The sequence below is a fragment of the Arvicola amphibius genome, chromosome 1 (genome assembly GCF_903992535.2).
Source record: "Arvicola amphibius chromosome 1, mArvAmp1.2, whole genome shotgun sequence".
In the NCBI taxonomy this organism is placed as follows: Eukaryota; Metazoa; Chordata; class Mammalia; order Rodentia; family Cricetidae; genus Arvicola; species Arvicola amphibius.
The window spans coordinates 195,873,632-195,893,027 of NC_052047.1; the positions used below are offsets into that span (position 1 = coordinate 195,873,632).

At 41.9% G+C, this 19,396-nt stretch overlaps 1 protein-coding gene across 1 annotated transcript in view; it reads left to right on the forward strand.

Annotated features, from left to right (window-relative positions):
• The window catches only part of Nhlrc2 (NHL repeat containing 2), a 58,256-nt gene that overhangs the window by 2,584 nt on the left and 36,276 nt on the right, over positions 1-19,396 (forward strand). Inside the window, exons 2-3 of the mRNA XM_038350007.1 lie at positions 1,227-1,379; positions 18,787-19,242. Coding sequence (XP_038205935.1) covers positions 1,227-1,379; positions 18,787-19,242 — 609 coding nt within the window. The remainder of the gene's footprint in view (positions 1-1,226; positions 1,380-18,786; positions 19,243-19,396) is intronic.

Here is a 19,396-nt window from a genome sequence, read left to right on the forward strand (position 1 = left end):
TCTAAATGAGAAGGTGGCTTTCCTGACTCTGTACAGAACAGCCCTGTGCTGTGGTTCTGAGATCTGTAGCCAGAGTGCAGTTAACCCATCAGATTGTGAACAAGGAAAAGGAACTGCACAGTTTTGCCGCCACGCCTGGAACTGGGAAGGTGGCTAAGTAAGGCAACATGTAAAGATGTAAGAGGGCCGCTGGCCAGGCTCAGCACCCTCGGACCTCAGCACCCTCGGAGAGGACCAGAGGGGACTCCTCTGTCTGTGTCTCCTATCCAACTGTGACTTTTAGTTTCTTTAAACTATTTCTGTCTACTTTGAGCTATAATTCGTGCTTTAATAGCTTTGTTTATTTACTTGTAAGCAATAAATGTCTTTGTTTTCTTAAATGAGTTAAATAAGGGTGCTATACCTTTTAATTTAACAAAATCTTCATACTAAAGGGTTAAAATTTTGAGTCATTGTCAACTAATTATAAATTCTGTATTAAAAAACTGTACAGTTTAAGTTCCTATTTTTCTTTGAAGGGAGGGTAACATGATCTTCATTAGTGTTAATGTTTCTTCTAACTTTGCATTTAAAATGTTTTATTTTATACTTAGGGTTCCATCCAACTCTAGAACATGGTGACTTCTCTTTTGTAAGATTATTTTAAGCACTTTATGTTTACCCTTGCATGCATCCTGATCTTTTCCATAGCTGCTTTTGAAACTTGATCTTGTTTTCAATATTGCTTTTATATTTAATTATGCGTGCAGTTAGATTTTAAAATAATTCTTATTTCCTCATGTTTTTGATTGACTGTGTTGATTTTATTCACTTCCCCTAGACTAGCCCACTATTTGAGAGAATTTAGTACTTTTTTTTGTTTTTTACTGTGCTTGCAGTTGCCTCATAACAGCGGATTCTCCGTTCTTAGCCTGCTACCATCCCTCCTCATGCTTCCTCCCTCTGAGCCTTTAATCTCCACATGAGCTTTTTCATTAAATCGTACATAATCTACCTGGTTACCATCATGAAGACGTTCTCTTATTTAGTAATAGAAAAGAGACCCAGGTAGAAACAGAATAATAATTCAGATACCACAGACTTTAGTGCTGTCGTCTCTTAAAGTGTGTGACTACTTGCCCTTATCTTGGAGAAAAGGTTCACATTTTAATGGGCAGTGTAGTTCAATTACCCCTTGTTCCTTCTTGTTTTCATCAGGGGTTGTATTTTGTGTTTTGTAAATCCAGGGTTAGAGTGGCTGAACACAGAAGAGCCTCTCTCCATTCACAAGGACCTGTGTGGGAAAGTGGTTGTCCTCGATTTCTTCACGTATTGCTGCATTAACTGTATCCACCTGCTGCCTGATCTCCACGCCCTGGAACGCAGGTTCTCTGATACAGGTATCTGCTTCTGATTGCTTACTCACAGACGGTTGTACATAGCTCCTTTGCTCTGAGGACTGTGGTGCGTGTTTCTAGGCGTGGTCCTAACCTGTGAGCAGGAAGACGCCGTTTCCTGTGCTGTCCATTTCTAGAGCCCCTGATTTGCCTCCCAGCTGCCACTAGCCTGGCTGTGCCTGGTTTCCATGGGCTTCCTCATGAGCATGGGTTAAACTTAGTGATAACAATTTGCTTAATTGAGAACCAGAATTTAGAATTCAGGTTTTGTCTGAGGGTTCGTGCCTAATTTACTTTTTTCATGATGAGATATTTAGAAAAGTCTTTTTCTATCCCAGGCTTAACTAAATTTGTTCTATGAGAAAAGTGAAACATCTGGCCCCAAATTGTTGCTCCTCTCTGTGTGATGGTGCAAAGGTTTAAATTACTTCACAGGAAATGCTGTTAGGCCTCTGACGTGAAGCACAGTGGAGGGCAGAGCACAACAGAGCCTTTTCCTTTGACCTTGCATCCTTGAAAAATGATTTGTTGCAGTTAATATTTTCCAAAGCACACTGGGAAATCCTCTTACAGTATTAAAGCTTCTGGAGGTAGGAAGCATTGTGCTTAGAGTTTGCTGTCCAAGTTGGAAAATAATCAGGTTTTGATTTTTTTGTTGACAACATGAGTAAAATTAATAAAATGGTTTCATGTAGTTAAGTTTAAATGCATCAGTAAGCTATGTGAACAAGTTGGGGCCTCTGGTCCTCTGAACAGATGTTGGCCTGGACCATGTGTATGCACAAATGCCGGATATCTTAGAATGTAGTCGAACAAGACCACTGACAAAATCTAAACATACAAATAAAGATTTAGATGCTTTTAGCTATAATATATTCTGTTTTTACAATACTAGCTGAAAGATTCACAAATGACTAAATCATCAAAAATTGATGTGTATAGATTTAAGAGCTGTGCTTTATTATGCCCTGGGTAGTTTGTGCCTGTGTCTCTTATCCAAGCCAGCACATTTATTGAGCGTGCTTGATGAGTGTTTTTAGGAAATGTAGAACAAATCTAATAAGAAGCATTAAGATGGCAAAATCCATTATTGTATAAAATTAATGTATGTAAAATTTTTAAATTTTAATTACCTTAATAGTTTGCATACCAATCCCAGTTCCCACTTCCTTCCCTCCTCCCATCCCCTCTACTTTCCACTCCACCTCCCCCCTCATCCACTTCTCAGAGAGGGTAAGGCACATTGCTTTGGGGAAGGTCCAAGGTCCTCCCTACTATATCTATCCAAAGAGAATAGGTTCCCAAAAATCCAGTGCAAGCAGTAGGGGTAAATCCTGGTGCTGCTGCCAGTGGCCCTGCAGTCTGCCCAGCTATACAGCTGTCACCGTGTATGCAAATTTTTATGGACCTCTTTCCTGAAAGAGTAGTGATTCACTTGCCTGTGACCTGTGGAAAGACCTCCTGGAGAAAGAGGACGACCTAAACTGTAAGCAGTGTGCACGTGGACAGTGGGCAGCAGGATGTACCTAACCGAGAAGGGTCAGGTAAGCAGCCCAGATGCCAGAAACAGCAAGGTTCTTGGTCTAAGAGCAGGTTCAGTGTGGCAGGGTCTGTGATAAAATTAGAGGTGAGGGGAGCTGGCTCAGTGGTTAAAAGCACTGGCTCCTCTTTCAGAGATAGTGTGTTCAATTCGCAGCAACCAAATGGTGACTCACAAACATCTCTAATACAGTTTGATGTCCTTCTCTGGCATGCAGACAGAAGGCTCATACATAAATAAATAAATCTTGAAAAAAACATAAATAAAATAACACAAAGATCATGGTGAAGGCCATGTTGTGAAGTTCTTTTTTGGGTGTTCTTAATAATTCAGGCTGTCTTCTTCCAGTGAAGATGTGGCGGTATTGAAGGTTGGTTTTTGTTTGTTTGTTTTAATAGAAAGAGACATAATATTAAATTTTAGAACATCTTTACATACTATGATAAGAATCTGAATGTTGGGCTGGAGAGATGGCACAGATGCTCTTCCAATCCTGAGTTCAATTCCCAGCAACCACATAGTGGCTCACAACCATCTATAATGAGATCTGATGCCCTCCTCTGGTATGTAGGCATACATGTAGACAGAACACTGTATAAGTAAATAAAACTTTAGAAAAAGAATCTCAGTGCTGACCATTTCCCTATCAAAGGTCACCCATAACTGGTTGACACCATACCCAGAACAAATTCAGTGACCTCCTCTCAAGGTCTGTGTCCTCTGCCAGTTGATGTGGAAATATTTTTTGTTTTTGTTTTTTTAACAGCACATATATACATATAAATAAACCTCTGAAAAGTGAAATGCCTTGTATGTAGAAATAATTCTAGAAAGATAACGGAGTAAGAAGCAACAAAATGTTCTTGTGTAGACAGTTGTACAGACAGAGTCTGTGTAGGGCAGAACGCTACTAAAGGCAGACCTGCTGTGTATTTCTAGCAAATGCCACAAGACAATTAAATCCTAATCAGAAAAGATGAGGAGTGTTCTATCTAAAGAAAATAGAAACCACAGAAACTGTTTGTTTAAAGACCAAATGACGGGTCTATGAGATTCTCCAAAACAAATGTTAAAGATGCTTAAAGAACAGCAGAAGATGTAGAAAAGATGGAAGAGCAGGTGAGAAAACAGAAATAGCAGTGAAGAGACAGGGAACCTTTAAACAGGCACAAGGACAGCTCTGCAACTGAAGATGGCACCAACTGACGTGAGGCCGCGGAAGTTGTTGAGTATTTTATACGATTTTATAAAGGATTCGAGCCTGGAGGACATGTACAGCGCCACCGATAGATCATAGACTGTGTGGCAGGATCTTCTAGAGAAGTAACGGCCAAAACTGCCCGGATTTAGTGAAAGACAAGAACATAAATGGCCAAGAGGTTTACTGAACTCGTGAGTGGAGTGGACTCGGAGAATCAGTGCTGAGAGGGAGGACAGAGAGCCAGCAGCAGGAGAAAGCCCCTCATGTCCAGAGAGCTGGGCGAGTCAGCACCCCTAGATGGTTGGTGTTTGATGACATGGAGGCTGGAGGCAGTGGACCAGTGTATGAAATTCCTAGAGAAAGGCTGCTGCGCAACACTTTGCAACTGCAAGTTATGCTCGCAGGTGGGAGAGAAGGAAAACATCTCTCCACAGGCAGAAGGTGAGAGGCCATCATAGAGTTCTTCAGGTGGACATCTCAGTGCAGCCTGAGACGAAACAGGTGTAAGTAGATACATGGTAATTCTAAAACTACATTACGTAACAGTGATGTTGTAGCGAGTTCTGCAAGACTTGGTAGACAAATATTACAATAAAAATTTCTCTAAAAGTTATTGACAGATTTGAAGGGAGAAATAGACAATTCTGTGGTAGTAGTTGAAGATTTCAATACCTATTCTCAGTAATGAATACAAAAATCAGACAGAAGTAGGAAACAAGGACTGGAAGATAGAGTAAATCAGTCAGATCTACAGCCTGTGCAGGGCACCTCGCACCATCCAGACACACATTCCAGATCTACAGCCTGTGCAGGGCACCTCGCACCACCAGGATACACATTCCAGATCTACAGCCTGTGCAGGGCACCTCGCACCACCAGGATACACATTCTTTCAAGTGCACATGGATCATTTTCTAGGATAGATCATCTATCAGGTCACCGTTTTTCATTAGCTTTTCAAAGATAATCTATGAAGTATCTTCTCTGTGGTCAATTAAAGTTAGAAATCAATAGAAGGAAGCTGGACTGATAAATGGTTTGTGAAAATTAAACCCAACAGACCAAAAAGGAGGCCACAAGGAAATTAGAAAATACTTAGAAACGAACAAAAATGTATGGCATATTATTAAACTTACAGACACATTTAAAAAACACACCAACCAAACTTACAGATAAAGAACTAGAAAAAAGAACTAACTTCCATGAAATTGGTATAAATAACAAAAGAGAGCAGATTTGAGCAGAGAGAAAACGACAGTAGGAAAATAAGAGTAGTAAAATTGGCTTCTTGACAACCATAGGTTACCAAAACCAGAAATGCAGATTATCAGATCACATATGACTGTGTGCCAATGATGAAATAGAACTGTCGGAAACACAGAGCCTACGATGTATAAACTGCAGAAACAGAAACCCCTATAGATGTATATCTACTGGCTTTAGTCACTGCAGCCAAGACATAGTAACAGCCAAGCTGTTTACTGCAGGATGGATGGAAAGGAAAATGGGTGTGTGTACTCAGTAGGCTACTAGTCAGCCTCAAGAAGGAAGGGAATGTTGACAACTTGGAGGACCCTTGAATACATGACATCATGCTAAATAAAATAAACCAGTCTCTCTCTCTCTCTCTCTCTCTCTCTCTCTCTCTCTCTCTCTCTCTCTCTCTCTCTCTCTCTCTCTCTCTCTCTCTGTGTGTGTGTGTGTGTGTGTGTGTGTCTCTGTCTCTCTCTCTCTCTCAGAGAACAAGCGTGAGCGAGATAGGAGTTCCACTTATGTGAAGTATCTACAATAGTCAAATCAGTAGAGATGGGAAGTAAGATGGTGTGGAGAGCATAATAAGGCTTACTGCGCACCAGGTCAGTTTCGGAGTGTTTATTTGAGACAGGATCTCATTCTTAGCCCAGGCTGTTCTAGAACTCACTATGAAGCCCAGGCTGGCCTTGGATTTGTGCCAGGTATTTTCAGTTTTGCAAGATGCAGAGTTCAGAGGTGGATGGTAGTGGAGGTGGTTGTCCAGCAGTGTGAATGTACTTAGTACTCAGTGCTACACTTAAAATAGTTACGGTGGTAAACTGTATCGAAGATAAACCTGTAAGAAGACAAAAATGGCTGCATGTGGTGGTGCATGCCTATAATGCCAGCACTTGGGAAGCTGAGTGTCTTAGGGCTTCTATTGCTGTGAAGAGACACCATGACTTTTATAAAGGGAAACATTTAATTGGGGTGACTTAGAGTTTCAGAGCTTTAGTCCATTGTCATCATGGCTGAGAGAGACTGTATCCCACACTGGACATAGCTTGAGCAAATGAGACCTCGAAGCCTGCCTCAACAGTGGCACACTTCCTCCAACAAGGCCACACCTAATAGTGCCACTCCTTATGGGCCAAGCATTCACACACACGAGTCTGTGGAAAGGGAGGAGTTTGAGCACAGCCTGAGTTACGGAGTGAAATGCCATTTCCAAACAAGGAGGGGGTGCTTAACTTCTGTCTTTAAAATTAACTTTATAGAGGTAAACTTGTGCCCCTGTGGAGAAATCCAGTCTCTTCACTAGCGGTGGGATCATTTGCTCTCTCTATATATATAAATAGTTTTATGAGGCAGCTATAAACTTGAAACTGGCCATAGGGGAAGTATTTATACCATGAGAATCAACAAACACTATAAATCAAGGAATTTTTAAATTGTTTTTGATCATTCCATCAAATCAAAGAGCTAGTTTGCTAGCATATTATGGGATGTGATTTGCTACCCAAGTGGCTTATTGCAAGACTGGTAGACTTTAGACCAGCAGTTCTCAACTTATGGGTTACGACCCCTTTGGGAGTCACATGTCAGATATCCTTCATAACGGATACTTACATTATGATTCATGATAGTAGCAAAATTACAGTTATGAAGTAGTAACGAGTTTATTTTATGGTTGGGGTCCACAGCATGAGTAGCTGTGTTGAAAGGCTGCTGTGTTAGGAAGGTTAGGAGCCACTGCCACAGATTGACTGACTCCTTTGTGTCTCTGCATGTGGCTGTTGTGAATATTGTTTGTGGAATACATTTCTAAGCTTTGGAACCTGCTTTGGTAAGTGGTCTCAGACTTGAAATTTCCAAGAAACGTTGTTGCAATAAATATGCTACTATATGAAAATCCTGGTAACTCAAAAGTTTTTTATATTGCCAGAATAGTTCAATCATACTGAAAAAGACATATCCAGAAATTATCACATTAAAGTTCAGTAAACTGTCACCAGATTAAACCTGCTTTCATGCAGCTAAATATCTTTCACTGATCTATTTCTGAGCGTAGTGGAGCAACGCTGCTTCTGTTCTGGTGGTCAGCAGTGGATTTTAGAGCCAGGCTCATAGCAGAAGGAAGAATTGTTTATTAATTCAAACACCCCAGAGGAGACTATGTTTCAACCCACTCTTGTCCAGCATGGTGGTGCAGACTGTGATCCCATCACTCAGGAAACAGAGGCTGGGAGATAATACATTCTGAGTCAGCCTGGACTCCATGGCAAGACCCTATGTCAGAATATCAGAATAAATAAATAAATGACAGCTTTTAAATTCAAGTTTGCAATAGTGACCAATGTCATTTTTATAATCGCATATGAAAAACTACTTTAAACAAAGAGTAAATAATCTTAATTATAGTGAGTCACTATAATGCTTAGACATTTTAAAGGATGTATCTGTGCCCTGAGGTCATTAGTTCATAGTAATTCAACACATGTTTATATTCAGTTGGTAAGTACCCAAGGGATCTCTGTGTACTCCGTGAGAATTTTTAAGGTTTTAGCTTCTTTATGCTCTTCCCTCAGAATATTGTTATAGTACTCATTTAAGACGATAGCTGACATCACAGGAAAAGCAGTCTTGATTTATGCAAAAGCATTTTCCTAGAAATCTAATGTGATTTCTAGGTTTATTTAATAGGTAACATAACTGAACTGGATTTTTTTAAGCCTGACTATTTTGTTACTGTGAGTGAACATTAGCACTTGCCATGCAGTGTGTAGCCCTTATCTGTTGTACCCTTGACACAGATCTGCGGGACCACACCTCTAACTTTAGAAGAAACTGGACTTTGAAGTAAATTCAGTTTTGTTAAGTTTTTCCGACCAACGAACCTCTCTGCCAACACAGTAATCCAAACCAAATCAGATCAGACCGAATTAGAAGATGCTCAGGTCATGCCAGCACTCCTGGGTAGCGCCCCTCCACACCAAAAAAAAAAAAAAAAAAAACAGGGAGTGGGGAAAGGAGAACCTGAAGGACCACCCAAGAGGGAAAAGGGGAGACCATGTGTTCATTCTCTGGGGGGCAGTTTAAATAGTCTGTGGGAGTGGTCTTGACCCTCCGGGGAGAGGTCACCATTTGGCGGGCTTTCTTGGAGGTGGAGTTTGTATTGAGGCAACTCCCAGGAGAGGGAGCTTTAAAATGGAACTTTCCACCCAGCATTTCAAGATGGATGCCAGGGGCTTAGGGTGAAGCCCCCCAAACAAACATTGCAGACTTTTTTGGATAAGAATGTTAGGGGCTGAGGTGATGCTTTTAACCAAGCAATTTTACTTTCAATTCATTTTATTTTTCAAGCCGCCCTCAATGATAGTTCTCATAAAGGAGCAGGTGAGGACTTAGACCCTAGGGTTCCCAGGATAGTGACCGCAGTGAGAGAACTCAAGCAAGGTCAAGAGGGGCTCAGAAGGGCCAGATCTGGGGAGAGCACACGCAAGGTCTCAGGCCACTCTCCATGGACACACAGCATGCAACTCCTCCAGCCAGGAGTTGGGACACCTTTAGCACACTGCTGACCAGGGAACATATTACCAATTATTAGATTCCTCTCCCACGATTTGTACTGGAGGTGCTTGCAGGAGCAGCTTCTTTTCTGTGGCCTGTTCCAGAATACCAGGCTCCCTAGATGAAAACACTTATTTGGCATAAACCACACAGTTTCTGCACAGCTTAGACATGGCCTGTGCTAGAGAAAGTGGGAGCTTGTCAACGCAGGTGCTGGGCAAGAGCCCTTCTTCCTCTAGGCTTTTTGGGAAGTTGGGTCTGCTATGTTAACTCTTATTTATATGTATTTTCCCCAATCCATCTATTTATTATTCTGTATTCTTAGATAGTTGAGCTCCTGTAGAACTATCGGTCATTTTATGGCACATTTTCAGGGCTTTAGTCTGACCAAGAACCTAATAACTTTTTTTTTGTCTTTTGTGTTTTGTTTCTGATCTCTGCTTCAATTTAATCTTGAGTGGTTTTGATTTCACTGTTTCCACTACTTTAGGTACTAACAGTGTCCTCTACCCATGGGCCCCTCCTTGCTTTGTTTCAGCCTCCCTAGCCCTGCCCCAGGCCCTCTGTATTGCTGTTGTGTGTAGAGGCCAAGGTTGACCTCAGGCTTCTTCCTCTCTTGTGGAGTTCTCTTGGTGAAGCTGGAGCTCACAGACCGGCTAAGCTGTCTGGCCAGCAGTCCCTGAGGTCTGCCTGCCTCTGTCTGCAGTGCTGTGGTGACAGGGCCTCTGCTCTGCCCTTTTCATGGCGCCAGGGATCTGAATTCATATCTTCCCCTTGAGCAGCAACACTGCCAACTGAGCCATCTCCCGGCCCTCTTCCTTTTTAATACTGTTACCCATACTGCCCCTGTGCCTGGGGTGATTTCCTCTCTTTTTCATGTAATAAAGTGATGCTTGCTGTTTAGGCTGCGGGTTTTACATTTTTATGTCTTTGGAAGGCTTCAAATATTTTCAGTCCTTATATTTGACTAGATTTTTGTGTAGACTGATGCTAAACTATACTTTCTGTTACAGCGTATACAATTGAATCTCTGTGTGTTTATCCTTCTGTCTTAGTCACCCCTCTGTTGCTGTGAAGAGACACCATGACCAAAGCAACTCTTATAAAAGAAAGCATTTAATGGGGGTTTTGCTTATAGTTTTAGAGGCTTAGTCCATAGTTGTTGTGGCAAGGCGCAGACAGGTATGATACTAGAGCAGTAGCTGAGAGATTTACAGCCTGATCTGCAGGCAGCAGGCAGAGATAGAGACATTGGGCCTGGCATGCCACACCTACTCTGAGGCCCCACCGCCTCATCCTTCCAAGCAGTTCCATTCCCTGGTGACTGTGCATTTAAATCTTTGAGCCTATGGGGCCATTCTCATTCAGACCACCACACTTTCAAGTTTTTAAAATGATTTGTTTGATCGGATGTTGGTGGCACACACCTTTAATCCCAGCAATCAGGAGGCAGAGGCAGGCAGAGCTCTTTGAGTTCGTGGCCAGCCTGGTCTACCAAGAGCTAATTCCAGAATAGGCTCCAAAGCTACAGAGAAACCCTGTCTGGAAAAACAGAAACAACAAAACAAAAGGTTTGTTTAGAAGTTATTTTGTTACTGATACTTTGGAAAATGTTCTCCTTTCTTCCCTCTGTTCAGCCTTCTCACTCCTTCTTGCTTTCTTCTCTTGTTCTTTCCTGCCGTGTTTCTTTCTGGTTTTGATTCTTAAGTTGGAAAGAGTCATAGGGGGAAGAATCTTTTTATCCTAACTTTTATGACCTAGGTAATAGAAAAGCAAAATAGTTTAAGAAAATATCTGTATATTTTAAGATTCTTAATGCTAAAAAGTGAGAATAAATACATGACAACTGAATGTATCTGAATCAGTGTAGACATCCTATTTGTACTACCTTCTATTTTACATGTTAGTGCCCCTGATTTGTGAGGCACATGCCCAAGGCCCTATGGGTAATGCTCATGACCTTTAATACCTGGGAGGCCCCATTTGTCATTGCTGAGTGCTTGTCAGATTGTGGCCTTCAGTAATGTTTGAGTTTTAGATATAATAGCAAGACAAGCACAGGTTTCTTTTTCCATCTTCATGGATAATGAATAAATAGGCATTCTTACCATAGATTTTATTTTCGTTCCTTAAGTCATAATCTCTCACCTTTTCACTGAGACAGTATATGACTTCTTCACTGACAAACATGAATTTCTAGCATTACTGTTTCTGAGTTTTAGAGCCATGATCATATACAATGTTGGTTACACAAACTCAGAACTAGTACAGCAAGTGACTGGCTAACGTGGGTAGTGGATTCAACACAGATACTTTGAAAAAGGGAATATAGACACCAAGCATGATAAAGTGGGCCTGAGATTCCATTGTACTACTCAGGAGGGTGTGCAGTCTAAAACATGATTATTGACCTCTGTGATTTTCTGCTCAGTAATTTTAGACTCTGGTTGATCACCAGAGCCATAGAAAGATGAGAAAGAGAGATGGCTACTGTGTGATATTCCTAAGGAACTGAAGGAAGGTCAGGTTGCTAGAACACCTTGAGAGAAGCAAAAGATGTCGAGACGTTTCTGGAACAGTGAAGGATTTTCTACAAGGTGGTGACACAGCCATATCTGTACTTTAAAGAGATCAGTCTAACTTCTAGGGAGCAAACTCACTGTGGGTAAGGGCTGTGGGGTCTCTGCAAACACCAGGGTTGGCAGAGTGACAATGACAATGTCTGGTTCAACATGACTTTGTTAGCTGCCGTTGGCTCAGACTTCTAGAGGCTGACATTGGGCAGTTCGTTTTAGGCATATGAAAGTGCAGTGCCTTTTTGGGAAAAAGTTCCCAAGTAACAGTTAATTCTACGTACACAGTTAAGTTTAAAGCATACCTACATTAAAACTCTGCAAAGTATGTGTGACCTCTTCCATAAAGATGGTTTCTGTACCTTAAGGGCCTAGGAGAAGATCTGGTGAGGTCTTGGTCATACCAGCAGCATGGAGGTCACCAAGCTACAAAGTACATGTGGCATCTCCCATAAGGCCGGGTTCTGATGACTGAGAAACGATGCTCAAAGGCCTAGGAGGAAGGGTCCAGGGTTCAGCTGTGGCCTGGCCCTGCAGTTGGCACAGCTCACCAGGCTGTTAACCATACCCACTCCCCGCCTTCTGGGTGAAAACTGGTACACATCTCCTCTGTTGAGGAGACAGTCCTGTGTGTGTGTAACATCCTGGTTTCCCTGGTGCTTACCTGTGAGCACATGGCCCTTGTGCTCTCTACAAATGGATATGGAAGGCCTGGTAACGCTCTTCTGCTCTGTGAGATGGGCTAACAGGCAGAAACCAGCTGTAGGGGGTTAGAGCAGTAGGGCGCAGTCATGAATTCAATATGGATTAATGAAGGCGGCTCATGGGTTATTATGGAGACATTCTAGATGGAGTTCTTGCTTTTAGAATTGCATGTTTGATAATACAGTTCCGTAAGAGAAAACACAAAGAAAGTACCGATCTGGAGGGAGGTTATGACTCAGTTTGAAGTGTCTCTGATACTCGTGTTTCATTTTCCACGTAACTTCCATTGCACTTAGGATAAAGGCTAAATTATGACCATGATTTTCAAGGCAGGCTCTTTCCTCCTGATTCTTCTTAAGACCTCGAGCTTCCGTCCTCGTATGTGCTGTCTTCTCTCCCTGAATCCCCCCATCACTCTCTACCTCATTTCATCTCTCATCGCTGAGATATTGCTTAGGGGAAAGTAGGTAGGAAGTATCATGGCACACTCTGATTAATATTATTACAGCTATATAATATGCATAAATGGCTTAATTTGTGAGTCCTTATTTGAATTTAGCTAATTTGGAATCATTGCTGTTATTTATTTCAATGTTTGCCTTGTCCTAAATCTAGTCAGTGTCTTGCCCCACAAGCTGCCTCCTGTGCTCATGCCATTTTTGAACTACTTCCTTTTCACACCAGATTATTTCTAGTTCCTCCTGTGCTTTCATAGCCCATCCCCCAAAGTTACCCTATCTTTAAGTTCCTAAGCTGACTTTGTATTTAGTTCTGTCCCTCTCAAAGACCTAAACAATTATTGAGGCTAGTCTTTCCAGCTGCCTCCCCCAGCAGTCACAGTGTTCATCTGAAGGGCAGGAGGAGTCACCTGTTACCTCTTATGTTTCATTTTAGCACCCTTGCTATTTCCATTACAGACAGACAGAGAGAGAGAGAGAGAGAGAGAGAGAGAGAGAGAGAGAGAGAGAGAGAGAGAGAGAGAGAGAGAGAGAGAGAGAAACAGCCTGGTTTTCACAGTGAGAACTAAACGGAAAGGTTTGCCATTCATGCACCCATTTTCCTACCTTCTTCTGCCTTGTACTTTATCTCATTTTTTTATTACCTTTTCTCTTAAACAGAAAGTGATGCACTTGAGGCATTTTGTGCATAATATTTCACAGTATATGTACTGTGTATTTCATCCAGCCATTTCCCTGCATGCCGGCTCTCAGGTTGTTTCTCAGTTATTACAGTGAATAATTTGATGGAGAGACCGGTTTTCACGTGATGATGGGCTATCTTATGGGTCATTTCCTAGAAGTGAGATTGGAGAAGTCATTCTGTTGCATATTTCTAAATTCCCCATCCTAAGATTATGCTCACTTGCATTCCTGCTAGTCGAGAGTATTTTTGTCTGTGTGTCTGTCCTTCCTACTGCTTCAGCAAAGCATCTTAACTTTCACCTGTCGAGACACCGTTCCACACACTTAATGTGGCAGTTTATCATGCGGGTAGCTTTTTCTTTAAGTTGATAACTGCTTATTGTTTTATATATAAAGGATATCTTCATGTTAATTTTATTTCAAAATTGCTGAATCTTTTAAATCGATTGTCAAGGATTTTTCTGCTAAGTGATTATATCATGTGCATGCAAATGCTTTTGCAGTTCTTGTCTTTGATCCTCTTGCAGTTATGTTTGCCATCTCCCCGTCTGCATCTCAGCCCCTTGTCAAATACAGTAGAGCGGGCAGTTTCTCTTCATTAAAAGACTCGTCTTGAGGCTAGATTACATTTATTTAATCAATTATTTTATGTAAATTATAAATATGATGTTAAACAGAACTTCGTTGTTACTTCCAAACTTGAAGGAGAATGGCAGCCACCTGTGATAGTTAATATTGTCGACTTGACAGGATCTAGGGTTATCTAGGAGACAAGTCTCTGGGCATGCCTGAGGGATTGACCGTATCAGGATGATTCAAGTGTGGAAATCCACCTTACCTTTGAGGGGCAGCAGTCTGTGTTGCTGGGTTCCTGGACTGAATAGAAAGGAGAAGCTTGCAGAATACTGCTAGTGTTCGGTACTCTTCGCCTCCTGACTGCAGGTGCCTCACTCTCCTCCGCCAGGACTTTGGGGCTATCACAGACTGTATCCTCAAACTGTGAAAATGTTTTAAAATAAAAAAGTTAAAGAAAAATGAAATGTAACAGTTTTGAAAAAAGAAAGAAAAAGTAGAGCAGTTCAGAAGACTGAGTCAAACACACAGAATAGTCCCTTCGTCCCTGGTAAGACATGCCCTAATACAAGTGCACACACTGAACATAGAGGTGAATCTGGGATCACAGCTCTTCAGTATTCCGGGGGCTGAGAATGGAAGGCTTGGAGAAGTGTCGGTTTAGGACAAGCATACAGGCAGGGCGTGGCTTCACTCGGATAGACCCCTAAGGCCAAAGAATATGTAAAGGATCCATATAAGTGTTGGAGAATTAGATACTGTAACCCCTCCATAAATGATGTCCACAAATGCAATTGCACAGAAAACAGCTGTCAGAAGAGGGCGCTCTCAAGCTAGGGACCTTGTCCACAAAACAGATGGTAAAGGTGATGACAGCGTGTACAGTAAAGAGAATGTGTGGCAGTTGTAGTGTTCCCTCCTGGAGACAGCATTCAAGACTAACGGAGGCCAGAAATATTACAAGCTAAAAAGAAAAAGAAGAAATAGGTACTGATTGAATTTAAGAAACAAAAAATTCAAGATTCTATTCCAAGATGGCCAAGGGGATAAATGCAGATGATAAAGGAGTGGGTGGTACTGAACTGAAACATGGGGTGGGGGCTCTGGGGTGGGAATAAGCTAAGCACAGGATAAAACAGGGAGGGACAAGATGACGGGACGAGAAGACAAGCAAAGAAGGCGCAACATAAATAAGACTACTTGAAGAACCTCAAAGTCAAAACAACCACCCCAAACTAATACCTGAAATTAGAACAGAAGGAAACTGAATATGGAGAAAAAAGAATGTTGACTCTTCGTCTTCAGAGGGCCTGTCACGTACCAGGACATTAGCCCAGAAAAGTCCTAGGGACAGCTTAATGGAACTGTTAAACTTTACAGACCACCCTCCAATAAAGAGAAAAAGTCTTAAGAGCTCCAGATAAAAGGTTAGTTACAAAACTATATGCATTAGACTGGTTGGAGTTGTCCCAACTGGACTGCAGAGCCGACACTCTGAAGAAGCCGAAAGCAAGCATATTGTATCCATTTGCCCTTCAAGCGTCAAGGTTGTAACAAACTTGGAAGTTGAGGATTCACAGGGGCCATTGCTGAGGAGTGTCCTACAGGGGAGCTCTCACCTAATTCTGGGTAAGGAGGGAAACTGCCGTGGTTGGATGAAGGTATCATACATGAAGATGCAGAGCTGGGATGAAAATAGCAGTGTAGATAGAGGTTTGTGTGGTGGTCACCATTTGTTCTGACAAAACAGAACCACGTGAGGTAACAGGAGGATTTACCGTAGGAGCTGACCTACATAATTGCAGAGCTGGCTGAACAGTCTACACGGGGCCATTGCTTCTGTCTAGCATTGCAGTACAGATGAGCTGTGGGTACCACTGTGCGAAGTTTCACTCTTGGCTCTTTGAAGGGCCCATCACCCAGCTCCCTGATAAATGCATAGAGGCTTATTATTGCTTATAAATTCCCAACCTCAGCTTGGCTCGTTCTTGCCAGCTTTTCTTCACTCAGATTATCACAACTATGTTTGTCTCTGGGTTTTTATCTTTCTCTAATTTTGTATCCCTTTCTTTACTTCTTTCTTCGTGGCTTGCTGTGTAGCTGGGTGGCTGGCCCCGGATGTCCTCCTTGTTCTCTTGCTCTTTTGCCTCGTTTCTATATATCCTCTCTGCTGCCAGCCCCACCTATGCTTTCTCCTGCCTCGCTATTGGCCATCCAGCTCTTTATTAGGCCATCAGGTGTTTTAGACAGGCAAAGTAACACAACTTCACAAAGTTAAACAAATCAGCATAAACAAAAGCAACACACCTTAAAATACTATTCCCCAACAGGGTACAGAAAGGCAGAAGGAAGAAGGATAAACTAGAACCCTCGTAGGTTCTGCTTTAGATAAGGAGTGACTAACAGGTGCCCTTTTTCGTACATAGGTAGAAAGCTGGGGTGGGGGTGCCGCAGTTCCCATTTCCTGGTATCCCCCCCTTAGCCTGTTGAGATTTTGTGTCTCTTTTATTTTTAGCTTGATTCATTTCTGTAGGCTGTGTCTCATATACAGGATACAGTCCAATCTTTTCCTATAACTAGATGAGCCCATGCATCTGTGCATATTTAGTCTTGTGAGTGTATATATGTATATTAGGTTACATCCTCAGTTTCTCAATGTGATGTCTTTTCTTTACAGTTCAATTTTGCTGATTTCTTTTGAAATTTAGAGAAATTTATTTTTTAAAATTTAAAAAAACAGTGGTTAAATTAGGTGAGGTTTAACTGTATACTGAGTACTATGCTAAATTCCCTACAGAGATTATCTCTTAATTCATTTAACCTAAGAAGTTATACCTGATATTTTCTTCTTCTCACAAATGAGAAGGCTGATAAAGGATAATAGTTTGGCCAAAGTTTCAAATCCTTCCCACTTCTCCCCACCTCTATCCAGTTCCCAGGCAGCCACCCCTCACAAGTTTTTTAAAAGCCGATTCCACGGTTGTCTTTTGTTTGTCTAGTCGCTGTTTTTAACAGTTTGGTTATGATCTACCAAGACATGTTTTTCTTCTAGCTGAGTCTTGGTGGTGTACTGACCTTGAGTTGTATAGGCTTCTGCTGTTAGCCAACGTCTGAAGATTAGACATTATTTAAATGTCTGCTTTACCCAAGTTTCTTCTCTTTTCCTCTTGGATTCTTGCAACTCCTTAGATTTCCTCAACTGCTCTCAAGTTGCCCAAGGAAGTTGTGTTTGTTTTCATTTTCTCATAAGCTGCCTGTGGGCTCCTGGCCTTTCCCCTGCATCTGTTCCCCAGAGAGTGCCTTCAATTTCTTTGTTTCAAGTAGGTGTTTTCAACACTTACTTTGTTTTGTTTTGTTTTTTGACACAGGGTTTCTTTGTGTAACCTTAACTGTCCTGGAACTCACTCTGTAGACCAGGCTGGCCTCTACCTCAAGGAGATCCACCTGCCTCTGCTTCGCGAGTGCTGGGGCTCAAGGTCTACGCCACCACTGCCCGGCTTTCAGCTCTAACATTCTCATTTAGTTTTTCCTTTGCAGTCTCATCTCTCTGTTTATAGTTTCTTCTTCTTTTTTTTTTTTTTTTTTTTTTTGGTTTTTCGAGACAGGGTTTCTCTGCAGCTTTTTTAGAGCCTGTCCTGGAACTAGCTCTTGTAGACCAGGCTGGTCTCGAACTCAAGAGATCCGCCTGCCTCTGCCTCCCGAGTGCTGGGACTAAAGGCGTGCGCCACCACCGCCCGGCCCTGTTTATAGTTTCTGTCTTTTCATTCATTTCATTTGAGTTTCTTTCACTTCATGGGACACAGTTTCAAAGCTGCTGTAAGTCTCTACTAAATCAAATGATTCTATATCGGCATCAATATCTTGTTTGTTTTTTATGTCCTTTGATGACAAAGCACATATCCTTTTTTTGTAGTACTTGCTTGAGTTGTGTTCTCACTGTGGCTCTGGATGACCAGGAATTGGTTTACCATTCTTTGTAAAGCCATAGTTTGGAGTTGTCCCTGAGACACTGAAATTGTATAATGTGTGGAACTTTGGAATTTGGGTTCTATTGAAGTCCTGATAGATGTTTTTAGCTTCGTTTAGTAGCTATTCCGCCCAGTTACTTCTGATAATAAGTTCTCATTCTTTAGAAAGGGTGTTTGTTTTTATTTTATGCATTTGAGTATTTTGCCTGAGTGTGTGTATGTGCTACACAGCATGCAGTGCTTACAAGACCAAGAGAGGGCACTGAGTCCTCTGAACCTGGAGGTACAAATGGTGTGAGCTGCCATATGAGTGCTAGGCACCCGGTGTGTCCTCTGTGAGAGGGGCAATCTCCTGACCACTGAACCACCCCTCTACCCCTCAGCTCGTCCGTAGCTGTCTTTCCTGTCTACGCAATAATGCAATAATTCAGTTCTCAGTGCTCGGCAGTTGTGTGCTCTGTTGGTCTTGCCTGTGTGGAAGTGCAGTTTTGTAAGCTGAGACATGAACATTCTCACTGCTTCCCCCTCACTCTCTAGCCTCCCTGGTTCTCTGCCCCGAATGCAGTGGGTTCAATTAGAGTGTTAGATGCCATGTGGCTTCAGCTGACTGTGGAGCTTCTTGCTTGGTAACACCCGGCTCCTGCCCTGCTGTGCTGTGCCTCCCTATGACTGCCCTTAGTAGCTTTACCTGAAAAACAGTCCCACACATGATTCTGATCCTATGTGTTTATATGTAGAAATCAAGATTGTCTGCGATTATGAATTTTGTATACATATGTTTAAATAAATTAAGTGCACTATTGTAATTCTTTTTGAATCTGTGGATTGTTTATATTAATGAGCAAACTAATATATGGCTGATGTTTTTAAGATTTCATAGTGTCTAATGTACTTTCCATTTTCAGATGGTCTTCTGATTGTCGGTGTTCACTCAGCTAAGTTTCCAAATGAAAAGGTCTCAGACAATATCAAGAGTGCTATCCTACGATACGACATCACCCACCCTGTGGTTAACGATGCAGATGCCAGCCTCTGGCAGGAGCTTGAAGTCTCCTGCTGGCCAACACTGGTCATACTGGGACCTCGTGGAAACATGCTCTTTTCTTTGATTGGAGAGGGACATAAAGATAAACTATTTTCATATACTTCTATTGCTTTAAAGTATTACAAAGACAGGGGACAGATCAGAGATGGAAAAGTTGGAATAAAACTCTTTAAAGAGTCTCTGCCACCTTCACCACTGCTGTTCCCTGGCAAAGTAGCCGCAGACCACGCTACAGGTAGACTGGTGGTAGCAGACACTGGGCACCATCGAATCTTGGTCGTTCAGAAAAATGGACAGATTCAATATAGCATTGGAGGTAAGGTTTGCTTCTAACATACTATGTAATATATTTTTCAGTTTAAAAATAGTTCAAGTAAATATATAAAACAGCCTGAATTGGCTTCTGACTTTATCACCAAGTTATTTTGTTATTTAGTCTGTGGTATCTGAGTTAACCTCCCTTTCCTTTT